Below are 12,431 nucleotides of genomic sequence, written 5' to 3'. Positions count from 1 at the left end.
ATCTGGCCAGAAGTAGATACCTGCCGTCAATGCAGCCTATGTTGAGTTACTAGCAAGGGTCATGGACATTTTATCATGAGCTTGCAAGGATATCTGTATTGATAGTGTCTTAAAGCCCGTGTTAAGGTGACATGCCTCCTAACACAATAGTAGTAGACAAAAGAAAATCTTTCCAAATCGCATATCTCCTTTAGGTGAAGAACAGCATAGTATAGTGCACATGTGACGCATATACTTTATAAACGTGCAAAATGCCTCATTTCAGGGAATATTCTTAATTTTTAAAAATCAGAAAATTAGATTTTCATGTTGTTTGATGATTGAGGATTCTTCAAGTTATCAATTAAAAAAAAATACTCTCCCTGTGTCGTTCTTTTGTGAGGGAGTGGGGGATTGAGTCCAGGACCTCCTGTTTGCTCAGCTAGCACTGTACCTCAGAGACCCTGTATAGACAACCAATGTCTGTGACAAATGTGGAACTATTCATTGCATAAGAGCTCTGCATAGTCAGAGTCCCTATAATATTGAAAGGGAGTACTAGGGTTTTCCATCTCAATATACCATGGTTTGCATGGACAGCAAATACTCTTTTGAAATATAGATACATGATAAAAATCAAGGTCAACGTGTAGAACTTCTGCTAAGCCCGTGAAACTTGCAACATCTCTAACAAAAAGAACCAACAAATATTTCACAAACACTATTGCATAACCATTGAAATAAAGATAAAGCCAATGCAAAACAAAGTCAAGACAACCAAATGATAAAATGAAAACAGAAATAGGAATGTTTCTCTTACATGCAGTGGATAATGCATAGTATGACCAGCCCCAAACAGCATGCAGGGGGGAGCCGTTATCAGGAGGAATTGACAATATGCAGATCATGTCCCAATCCAACATATAAAGACAGAGAAGAAAAGGAAATCATAAAGGAAAACTGTCAATGCATCAACTGAATTTGTAAATGGCAACCTGGCAGAGCATTGTTTTAGAAAGATCCATCACTTTTAGACAAACTAGAAAATTAAACAATAAGATACTCTTATAATTAGAAAACACCAACACAGGCTGAAGAAATCTATTTATTCTGATAGTGTCTAAAAGACCATCATCAGAATTAAATAGCTACTATTTCTCATGAGCAGAGTATCAACTAGCTTAATTTCCATAGCTTAATTTTCAAGGGAAGTATGTGATGATAACAAATTTAAAATTTGTAACAGTTCTGAGTCAGTATTACTATAGCACTATGAATTCAATACTATTCCTCCAATTAAGAAGTTTTATGTGGTTGCTAGTTTGCCATTTAGGGTGTGCTTAGAATTAAAAAAAAAATCATCATTAAATTTGTTTATTTTTAATTATTTAATAATATTTACATGCAATATTTGGGGTTGTAGTAAAATTAAAAGTCACCAAAATGCACATGATAGCAAAAACTATAACTTAAGATATTACAGAAGTTACATGCAAGCAGAGAAACAAAATAGTTTCCTAACTGAAAAAGGCATATATATCGCTGTAACCTCTTCTGGGAGGGGTCATAAAGGCTCCTAAGACTTTCATATGCAGCAACACAGACTCAGACTACCACGGAGTTCTGGCTTTGTGAGAGAACTAAAGCTTCTCCTAGTCCATATTGTCACACTTCTGACTACTGGGAAGCTTAGCAACTTTTTGGAGCCTAAATTCAATGAGAACTTTTCAGAGTGGGGCATGGCATCAATATATATATGCACTTTCCCAAGTGGAGTGCAGAGTGAGCATTGATTTGACTCCCTGCTTTTCAGGATATTGTGTACCGCCCGAAGGGACAATGCTGGTAACCAGTAGACCACAACCCAATCCTACTAATTCATACTTATAACTTAACACGGTGTTGCCTCTACAGTAGAATACTACCACATGTCTTAAAGGAAGTGATAGGTTTATACAAGACGTGTCTGTCTGAATAAGTTATAGGAATACCCTTTTACGCTGAACTTCCTGTACCTGTCCATACCTGTAACTAACATGGCAAAGGGGGCTTAGTATAGTTTTCCAAAGATCAAACATTCACATTTTAAATCCCCAAATTTGAACATTGTTAATTAGTTAAAGGGAAGAACTTTCAACTTAATTTTTTATATATTTTTAGGATTTACTTATTTTTTTATGTGTGTGTGTGTGTGTGTGTGAGTGTGTGTGTGTGTGTGTGTGTGTGTGTGTGTGTGTGTGTGCATGTGTATGTATGCTTTGCCTGCATGTGTGTCTGAGCACTATGTGAGTGCATTGTCTACAGAAACCAGAAAGGGTCACGGAATCCACTGGAACAGGAGTCACTGATGGCTGAGAGCTACCATGTGGGGCCTGGGAGTCACACTTGTGTTCCCTGGAAGAACACCCAGTGATCTTAGCCATTTTGTCATCTCTCCAGCACCCCAAATTCCACTTTTAGAAATGAAAACAAAAAACAAAAAACAAAAACAATCCTGTTAAAAATTCTTCCTTATGGAAGTAACAGCATAGGAATCATGACTTTATTTACACTTAGAAATTGATTTCACAAGCACAATGTTAGGAAAACACGGCTATGATATTAATTTCACCAAATTTACTACCAATTTTCTTCAGGAGCTGCTTCATTCTGATTATTCTGATTAATGTTATTATTAGATTAAAAATCCCTTAGCCATTTTTCAGCCAATGCACACCCTTTGCCGTAATTAACACACTTTGCTCCAGCTCACTTAAGGAAGCTCATTTTTGCCTCATGCTCTGGAAGCTTGGTGTCAGGAAAGGCCCCTTCTACTGTAAGCTTTGAGGACAGAAGCTTGCTCTAACTCTGATTTAGTGAATTGGAAAGCGCTGCTGTCTACCTTTATTCACAGTTACCTGAACGTTGGGTCTCCTTTTTCTTAAATTAATTGTCGGTATACCTACACCAATAGGCTGAATCAACAGAGAAATAGTAGTTCATTATCCTACATATCAACATAATAATTCTATCCTCCAGTCAATTATAGCCAGCTATTTCCTTGACAAGAAACAGAACAAATGATGTAGTCACAATTCAAAATATTTGTACCATAGAGTCCATGACAACAAAACAAAACAAAACACCAAAGAAACCCAAACTAATGGTAGTAAAAATCATCTTTAAAAAAAAAATTAAGTAATTTATTCAGATTACATCTAAATTGTTATCCCCTCACTTGTATCTTCCAATTCCCCCCTCCTTCCCTCATCCATCCTATTCTTCTCCCCTAGGTCTATGACAGAAGGGGACCTCCTCCCCCACCATATGACCACAGCCTATCAGGTCTCATCCTGGTGGCCTGCTTACCCTTTCTCTGAGTGCTACCAGGCCTCTCCACCAAAGGGAAGTGGTCAAATAGGGGGCACCAGAGTTCAAATATCATAGTTTAAAGTAACTTTATTGTTTTATCTTTGATTTTCCTCGAGAATCTAACAATTGGAGAGTGGAAGAGATAGTTTATCCTAAATAAGTTTTCTTGGCTGAAATAAAAAGATTAAAAAAAATTGTTGAAATGTGTGCATAACACAAGTAAATAGGATATAAATATTGGAAATGGCCATGCAAATTTTGTTGTAGCAATCCTGTCTTGGCAATGGGGCTTGTAAAAGAAGTTTGGGCCTCTTTGGGTTATGGTGGCAACAGCTTACAAGGGGATTAGTACTTAAATAACTGAAGCCAGAGAGACACCTTGCCCTGTTTAGCCCTTCTACAATGTGATGTTATGGGAAGAGTTGTCTGTTGATGAACACACATTGATCCCACACGTGTCTTACCCCAATTTAAGAAGTGTAAAATAAGTGTTATTTTTTTAGAAGCTAACAGTCGAAGCTTCAATGTCTTTTTTTTTTTTTAACCATAGCAGTCTGAATAAACTGTAATAAACATATTAGGATATTATAAAATTTTTAACATTTGAAATTTGACCCTCTGTTATCTCAACGAATGAAGTGGTATCTTTTAAGCTAAAGGAAAATTCAACCATAGTACAAGATTGATTTTGCATATTGATTTCTCAGACATTAATTATACACAGTTTTCTATACAGTTAGTATTTAGCAGAATTTATCAAAATATCACATCTAATAAACTAATGTTGTTATTTTAAATATAGGAATAAAAACTTATGGTAGAAAAATCAAGATAGACAATTCACTATGTGTTAACAAGTTTTTTTAAAATGACAACTCCATAGAAAAATATTACACAAAAGATTTGTGCCTACTTTATTTTCTGATGTTTTGGATGAAACCTGTGGAACAATTTATAAACTCTAAATTATACTGACGTATTTAGTAATAATATTAGAGTACCAGGAAGAAGTCACATGACATTGACCTAGAAACACTTGCATGCATTATTATTTCATCTTCTTGAATAATAATGGAGACTAGAGAGAGAACCCACTCTCTCTCAAATACACTGATGCACTTCTGATGAAAGAATTAAGGGTAACTTTGACAGTGTTACTATTCAGCCCCTTTCTAAGTGTTTTTCAGAGCAATGCCCTCTTAGAGCCTGAAAGTTGCAAGTGAGATGCATGAAAATGACGTTCAAAAGGTGATGCTGTCTGTCTGAAGGAAGTAGTTAAGCTAACTTGGTAAGAAAAAATAAAGAACGCTTTCAGACTTTCATGTGTTGTCATCAGTGGCCTTGGCATCTCTTAAGAAAGGCATAGGTTCTGTTTGTGATATTACAAAGAGAACCTAACAGGTTACAATCTCATTAATGGTAGTCAGTAATTATACCAAACACCGGAAACTATAAACAAAGTATATGCATACCTTTGGCTGAAGATTTGGATGCAATAAGACATAACCATTAGGATCGATTGCAAAATAGTAGCCATTGGGGCACAGCTGAAAAATAGGAAGAAAAATCTCAGAGATTCCTAAGTCACAATTAGAAATCAATGTTTCTAATAATTCCCATGTAATTAAAATGATCATCTTAATGGCTATTCAGTTTAAGTCCTGCAGCTCACTGAAGAAACAAAACATGGTGTCTTCACATTTTAAAAAATGCTATTAGAAATAACTCTTGTTAAAATACCCACATGTATCTTGTATTGAAGTTGCTTTGTGGGCAAACTATATTGGTACATAGTTTAAATAGGAGAGTAGCTAAAGAATAAATTGCACCTTACTGTAAAACGTGGTGTCAATCTCTTAATATCTTCCAGAGACACATCAACGCCCATCACACCAAGAATCAACTGGTTCTAAAAGAAGATAGTAAAGTTAGTGCATTTTATACTGGAAACTGTTTTTACAAATGTATGTTCATCCTATTACTGTGGTATTGAATTATTCTACATTAGTGAACACACACACACACACACAGTGTGTGTGTGCATGTGCGTGTGCGTGCTCGCGCACGCGCACATGCAATGGGATACTTTTGGTATTAGTTTACAAGGATTCTCAGGTGTGACCATTTCCACAGCTTCATCATCCTGGTTATTAAATTAGTTGAAATATTAATGACTAAACCTAAATCACAAAATCTAGGTACAGTTTATTAAAGAAAAGAGATTGGTCAATAACTATTATCTGTTGCTATGAACCAATCCTAGGCTGAATAAAACTAATAAGTGAAAATATTCTGACAGATAGATAGATCATACTAAAAACTTTAAAACATGAGAAGGAATGACATAGACAACTACAATGTTATGAATTTCAAAATTTAGGCCTCATGGATACTTAAGATGTCAGTGGTCCCTGAAGTGAGAACCAATGCTTTGTAGAACTCCATTAGTAAAATGAGGCACTTAACTGAAATTTATAAAAAATAAACAAACAATGCTTTAGTACAACAGAGTTATTGAACTACAAACTACAAACTATCATTTCCTTAATCCACTAATATCACCTGCATTTAAGTCTTTAATTTTAAAAATAATTTCTTAATATTGTTAGTAAGTAGCCACTCATTCTTAACTACGGAATCTGATTTTAAAATAAAAAATATTTGATATATAGCAAACATTGTAAATATGAACCATATTCAATAATGTTACTACTTTCAAGTGGATAGCTCCTTGTTGCACTGATAATATTATCAGTGCTAAAGAAAGCGGTTATTTCTATAAAACTAATTTTTCTTTGAGTTGTAAAAAATGAAAACAGAAACCTATGAGATAACTTAAGTTATTATAGAAAAGCTTGTTCCAAAACAAGGGTTCAAAGAACATATCTTTCTGTACCTGGTTCAAATGAACAATGGCTTTGGTTTTTATATTTCCATCTCAGAATTCCCTAAATATCTCATAAAACATTTTTGAAAAATGGGCTGATGATGCCACTGTGCATTTATCATGCCATCTCTCCCGGTCTCTATTCTCATCAGGTCACAGTTAGACCAACTGAAGCTAAATCCTGACTCTGAGGTCACAGGATTTGACCTCACTTCCCCCTTTCCAGGTGGTTATCACACAGCCAGCTGCTGCCATTGACCTTTAACCTGCCAAGACAATTGCATCTTATGTACATCCTTATAGAAATCTCTTAGCCACATGGCGCTTCAACGTCACAGTTTGACATTTGTTATTATTAGTGTTATCAATTAACTTTTAACCTTCAAGTTTGTCTTGTTCTCAGATTGGCCAGTGACGTTGAAGACCGGTAAAGTTCCAGTAATGACAAGTCCCAGCTCCTAAAATAGATGAGAAAAAGGCCAATAAAAGCAACATTTTGAACTCTGTCCAATTGCATTAGCTTTGGAAGTTGGAAACTTAACTCCACAATTATCTTGTTAAAAGTCAAGACTAGTATTGACTATCTTTAAGGAAAAATTTTTTAAAGAATCAGTGGAAATTTCTTAGAAATAAATACTTGTTAAGTAGTTTAGAATTGTGCAACATCTAGTAAGTACTGGGAATTTTAAAAATCCCACTTAGACCAATGTAACTGTAACATTACAATAATTTTTCTCACATTTACATTTCTTCCACAATGATGGTTCACTTAATATCAGATACCTTTATAAAACCAGCAATGAAATAATACTTTTGGGCTGCTGAAAGCTATTTTCTGTAGCTTAATTCACCATTTTTATGCCCTAAGTCAAATGTGTCATGCTGTATCATAAACATCTAGCTAAGTGTGGTGGTACATAGAAGAATCATGCTATTGATAATGCATTTCTAGATAATTCTAGTTGAGTACCGTGATGGCTAAATAATACTTTTAAACAGTCCCCTAGTGGGTTGTATTTTAAGAACTAGACTTCAATGTCTTCTTTGTTCCAGGTACGGTACACACTTTTTACAGAAGAGAATGAATAAAAGAGTAAGGGTCCTGTCTCCTGGAATGAGATGCTTATTTTGCACATCGCAACTCTTCCTATCTCCCTTTATACAGGAAGAGCCTCACTTTACCTTCCAAATGAAACAGTCTTTGCCCAGCATTGCCCTAGTTCTGTTTCTCACCCATAGCCAGGGACTCTAATGTTGATCCCATGTTGTTATTATTTTTCAACATGCCTAGTGGCCCTAAATTTGATAATGTCCTCTTTTATGTGATTCCATTCTCTGTATGTATTATAGAAATGTGCCTTATGCTACCCTCAGCTGAAATGCCTCTTTTCCTCAACCACCCCTGCTTTAACTCCAAATATACAGCTCTTATGTTCCTCAAGCCATAGTAGTTATCAAATTTGTCCTTGAGAAACACTGTATGTTCCCTTCCTAATAAGCTGCTGATTTGACAATCATGCATTTTGAAATCCCTGCATTCAGTGATTCTAAGTGATATGCCTCTTACAGTAAAAAGAATGCCCTCCTTGTCTTCTGACCATCTTACGTATCCCATTTTACAAAAAAATCGTGTTTCAGCTTATAAAGTAGAACATTTAGAATCAGCATTTCCTCCGAATGTTATTTGTGTTATCAGTGAGAACCTTGTCAGCAAAGCAGGCACTCTGGTTAATGAACTTCTGGCCATAGGAAATTCAGCAGGGCCTAACTATTGACTCCTTCTATCATGTTTAGTCTGTGATGGATTTGAACAACTGAAATATCTTGGTCATGGCTGAAGATGACCATGTGACCTTAAGTAAATAAGTAACGTCAAGAACGGACACTGGACAGTCATTTTCTGTGGTTTGAGGTAAGCAAGCGTCACTTTATCTCTCTTAGCATGCGATACTGCTGTTAATAGTCCCTATTTTTCCCTCTAACTTCCTGTATGTGTTTATTTTGTAAGTACCAAGTGATAACTCTTTCTAACGGGTTGTATTTTGCCCTTCGGATTCATCATTGCACTTAGAGAAGTAGCAAAGGCATTTAACTGGACTCCAAGTAGGAAAAAGGGCATTACTGAATCAGCATTTACTTTCAGCTTTGCATTTAGACTCTCCTGTATAATTACTTTGATAAGAGACTAAAAAATCCTCACATTCAGATTTGGCGTATGAAACAATCTTTGGTGTTGTAAGTTTAATGAATTGTGTCATAAAGTAAAAGAAATTAAAACATGATCTCTCAGCTTCTCTCACCGTGACTACTTGGGCTAGATAATTTTGTGCTGTGTGGCAAGCGGAGCCATTCCATGTATTATAGGATGGTTAGCACTAATCCAGGGTCCCTATCAGTTATAAGCCAGGGATAGCTCTACGCACACTCTGGGTAAAAATGTCTTCGTATGTGTTAGGTAATGTAGACACAGAAAATAGCTGCTTAACAGATATAGAATGCCTGTGGTATGATGGCACTTGCATTAAGAACAACATAATATGCGTATGCGTATGTTATGGTCACAGCAGATTTGGCCACCTCAGTGTGGTATTTCCATAAGAACGTCTGAGTCTAACTTAAGGCTACATGAACACCTGATCATGTCCAGGCCAGTTTAAATATGTTGTCAGTGTTTTGTGCAAAAGTCAAAGTGCAATGGCGGAGGGTTTTGTACATGTATTTAACAAATGACATCCATCATAAGAAGACATTTTCAAACTGTTTGTTCAAAATACGGAGTGCTCAGTTACTAGTCACACCATGTTCTGCATTAATTTCTCATATCAAAAGATCAAAAGGTTATTGACACCCTCATACGGTCAACATTGTAGGTTGGAAACCTGATATCTTCAATGGATTAAGAACAATCTAAAACTTTACATGTATAATTTTATAGCAATGCAAATCTAGGATTTTCTAAAGCACTTTCTAAAATCTGAGAAGCTTGCAAAAGAAGAGATTTTAAAAGGATTCATTGAAGAAGCGAAAGGAAATGTCACCCAGAGATAAAAGTCAGCTAGGTGCTCTTGTAAGGACAGCTTTTGGGAGTATCCCAATCTCTTACCAGTGCATCCAGATACACATTTGTCCATTGGACTTGCTTCGCTTTGTCACCGGCTAAAACCATTGGTCTTCCCAGAACATCTAGATATTCCTATTTATACAAAAGAAAGGTTGTAAAACATCAACTGACAAGCAAACAACCAAAGAACAGAGACACTTTTTTTTTTTTTTTTTTTAAATAACCTTCAGTGGCAAAACTGAAAATAAATATGGAATAAAATTTTAAGAGTATGTATAGCCTTTGGAGCATTCTCTATGTTTAATCCAACTTATTTCTTAAGTGGTATGTCTATATACATTAGTTCAATAATATATATTCTCCAGCTTTTTCCTTTTAGTACCAATCAGAACATTATTCCTTATAATACAGCCAATGATAGAAGTGAAATATGTTCATTATGAACAGCTTCATGTTGACCTAAACTATTTAAGGCTCGGTGATTTATGTGTGAAATTGTACAAATTTGAAATGATAAAGCAGCCACATACTTGCTTTCATATAACAGATTGTTTGGATGAAATTCAAAACTGCATTTAAACATATCAAAAAATAACGGAAATGCGTGCCAAATCCAGAAAGCAGACTCAGGCACTGCTGTTTCATCTCAGTGTCCACTGTGTTCAGCATGCACTCCCATGGAGGCCAGGCTACTTCAACTACAGAATAGCAGCTATTCTGTACATTGTTGCTGGTGTTTCAAATTGAGTGATGATCTTTAAATCATAATTCATGAACATTTCAAGATGACAAATATTTAAATTAAGATAGCTGAATTCCACAAAATGTTATGTAAGTAGTATGCTCTCCACTTAAGAGAATGGTGCTAAAAAGTCGTCTTAGTGTAGCCTTATTTAAATAAATAGGGAAATACACCTGTAGGAATCTGTGGGAAGAACTCAGTCCTATATATGGCTTACATCACTCACCCAGAATAGTTACGGTTTAATGTTCAACATGGTTGAGAAAGTCATGTGATTTACAATTGAATGAAAATTAAATGAGATTATTAATAAATTTTGTTTATTTTCCATGCCATTTATAATGCCCAAGAACAACAAGCTCATGAGTATATACATGTGTTGACCAGGGTTTTAAATGTTTAATGCTACAAAAATCAATAAACATCATATAAACCAGCATGGCATACAAATGTAAGTTATATAATTTTTAAATTTTTTACTTATTCTCTTTAGATTGAATTCATTGAAACAAAAAAAATATCTTTTTATTCCCAGGAAAGTAATCTTAAACTTTGAAAAAAGTGTATAAAAAGCTTTAAATAACCATACCTGAGTATTGATTCTTATTGCACCAATAGAAGGAATTTCATAATAATAACCTGAAATGCATATATATTTATAAATATTACACATATAATATAGATCAACAAAATATCTTTATTATTTTAGGAGTAAAAGGTAGCTCTCATTATAACTTAAGCAAGTAAATAATGTAAAGTATTACTAATGTCAGAAAGATATTGATTGATGAATATTATCAACTAACCTTAGAGAATTTATGATAAAATTTACCATATTTATTAGGTAGGACAAATGACAATTGTCTTCTATAAAGCAGTAAGGAAACTAGAGCTATTAAAATATTTTTTTCACTAGATAAACTATTAATGGTATAGATAAGTGCATAACTATATTCATCTATTTTCCAAAATAGAAGTTTTTAAAAATATTTATTTATTATATATGAGTGCTTTTATCTGCAGAAGAGGGCATTAGATAACATTATAGATGGTTGTGAGCCACCATGTGGTTGCTGGGAATTGAACTCAGGACCTCTGGAAGAGCAGGCTGTGCCCTTAACCACTGAGCCATCTCTCTAGCCCCCCAAAATAGAAGTTTTAAGATGTATCCTGGTTCTCTTTCCTAACATAACAGTTTAGTCCTCAAAAGTATTTCTTTTTTTCTGAGTACAAAGAAAATAGTTCATTGCATATAATTTGAATATTGAGGAAAGTATGAGATGGTTTTCAAAAACAGTAATTCAGTCACTCAGAGAAAAACTATGCACAAATCTGCTGTATATCACTAAGTATTGCTCATCTTTTCATCACTTTGCTGTATTAGGATCAGATGTTTGAGTTTATCTAATGCAGAGGTAATCTCAGAGTTTGTCCTGTGTTGTTCTTGTTTTCTTTAGAAAGCAAATTCACAGTCTAATTCTTATTCCAGACCTATTAAAGTTGCTACTTTACGTTACCTTAAATGCAGTAAAGACCAAAAACAACTAACTATAAACAAACAAAACATGCTCAAGAGAAACATATCTATTACCTTTATTTTCACAAGCCATCCACTGAATAGGTCCTCTGTCATAGTTATGCTGACCAACAGAAAATGTAAACACACGGACCTAAGGAAGTTGAAAATATAGTTAAGTATGTTTTGTTCCCGCAAAACAAATTGCTGGAAGCAGAAACAATTAAGAGCTCATTCAGGCAGTGACGTTAATAAAACAAGACAAACACTGAGGCCCCTGGAGGATTGGAGGAAGGCACTACAGGAAAGCCCTCCAGCCACCCTGAACACACATTCCAGATGCCACAGTGGAATTAGCACCATGGTGTCTTGCCTCAGGTCTCCAAGCTCCTTGCCTGGACAGGGACAGTGACAGTGGTCTCTTTTGTGAAAGGTGCCTCCCGCAGGGGTCTCTCAACTCCCTTCCCACTTGGCTAAACATAGCACTCACCTATCAATCACAGTAAAAACATTGGCAATGCAAATTGCAAGATACATAAGCCTGTGGTTTATTGTCACTTATTTACTGGAAAAGATGGCATAATGGTACTTAAGTGGCTAGCTGGTTTTTGTGTGTTGTTTTTCGTAATTCATATGGACTGGTCCTTGCGTGTGCTTGCACCTCTGCATAGGCACACAGAGACAGATGTTGGTATCAAAGTGTCTTCTTCAGCTCTCCACTTTCATTTGAGAGATGGGGTTCTCTCCCTGAACCCAAAGCTCACTGTTTGGCTAGACTAGCTGGACAGCCCATTAGAAATCCTTCCATCTCCTTTGCCCCAGCTCTGGGATTACATGCAGGTACTCTTTAAGAGGGCACTAGGCGTCTGAACTCAGATCCCCATGCTGGAGCTTC

General features: G+C 35.5%; 1 protein-coding gene across 3 annotated transcripts in view; it reads right to left on the bottom strand.

The window, feature by feature from the left end:
* The window catches only part of Cacna2d1 (calcium voltage-gated channel auxiliary subunit alpha2delta 1), a 430,688-nt gene that overhangs the window by 53,983 nt on the left and 364,274 nt on the right, over positions 1 to 12,431 (bottom strand). For 2 of the 3 annotated variants that reach the window (XM_051152080.1, XM_051152079.1), the window contains exons 13-18: positions 11,612 to 11,690; positions 10,610 to 10,659; positions 9,321 to 9,410; positions 6,598 to 6,675; positions 5,165 to 5,239; positions 4,803 to 4,877 (exon numbers count right to left, since the gene is read on the bottom strand). In XM_051152080.1, the coding sequence (XP_051008037.1) occupies positions 4,803 to 4,877; positions 5,165 to 5,239; positions 6,598 to 6,675; positions 9,321 to 9,410; positions 10,610 to 10,659; positions 11,612 to 11,690 (447 nt within the window). Of the gene's footprint in view, positions 1 to 2,876; positions 2,934 to 4,802; positions 4,878 to 5,164; positions 5,240 to 6,597; positions 6,676 to 9,320; positions 9,411 to 10,609; positions 10,660 to 11,611; positions 11,691 to 12,431 lie in introns of all 3 variants that reach the window. The other variant, XM_051152078.1, reaches the window with a different exon arrangement.

The sequence above is a fragment of the Acomys russatus genome, chromosome 10, assembly GCF_903995435.1.
Source record: "Acomys russatus chromosome 10, mAcoRus1.1, whole genome shotgun sequence".
NCBI classification, from domain to species: Eukaryota; Metazoa; Chordata; class Mammalia; order Rodentia; family Muridae; genus Acomys; species Acomys russatus.
This window is presented reverse-complemented; position numbering and strand designations above follow the sequence as displayed.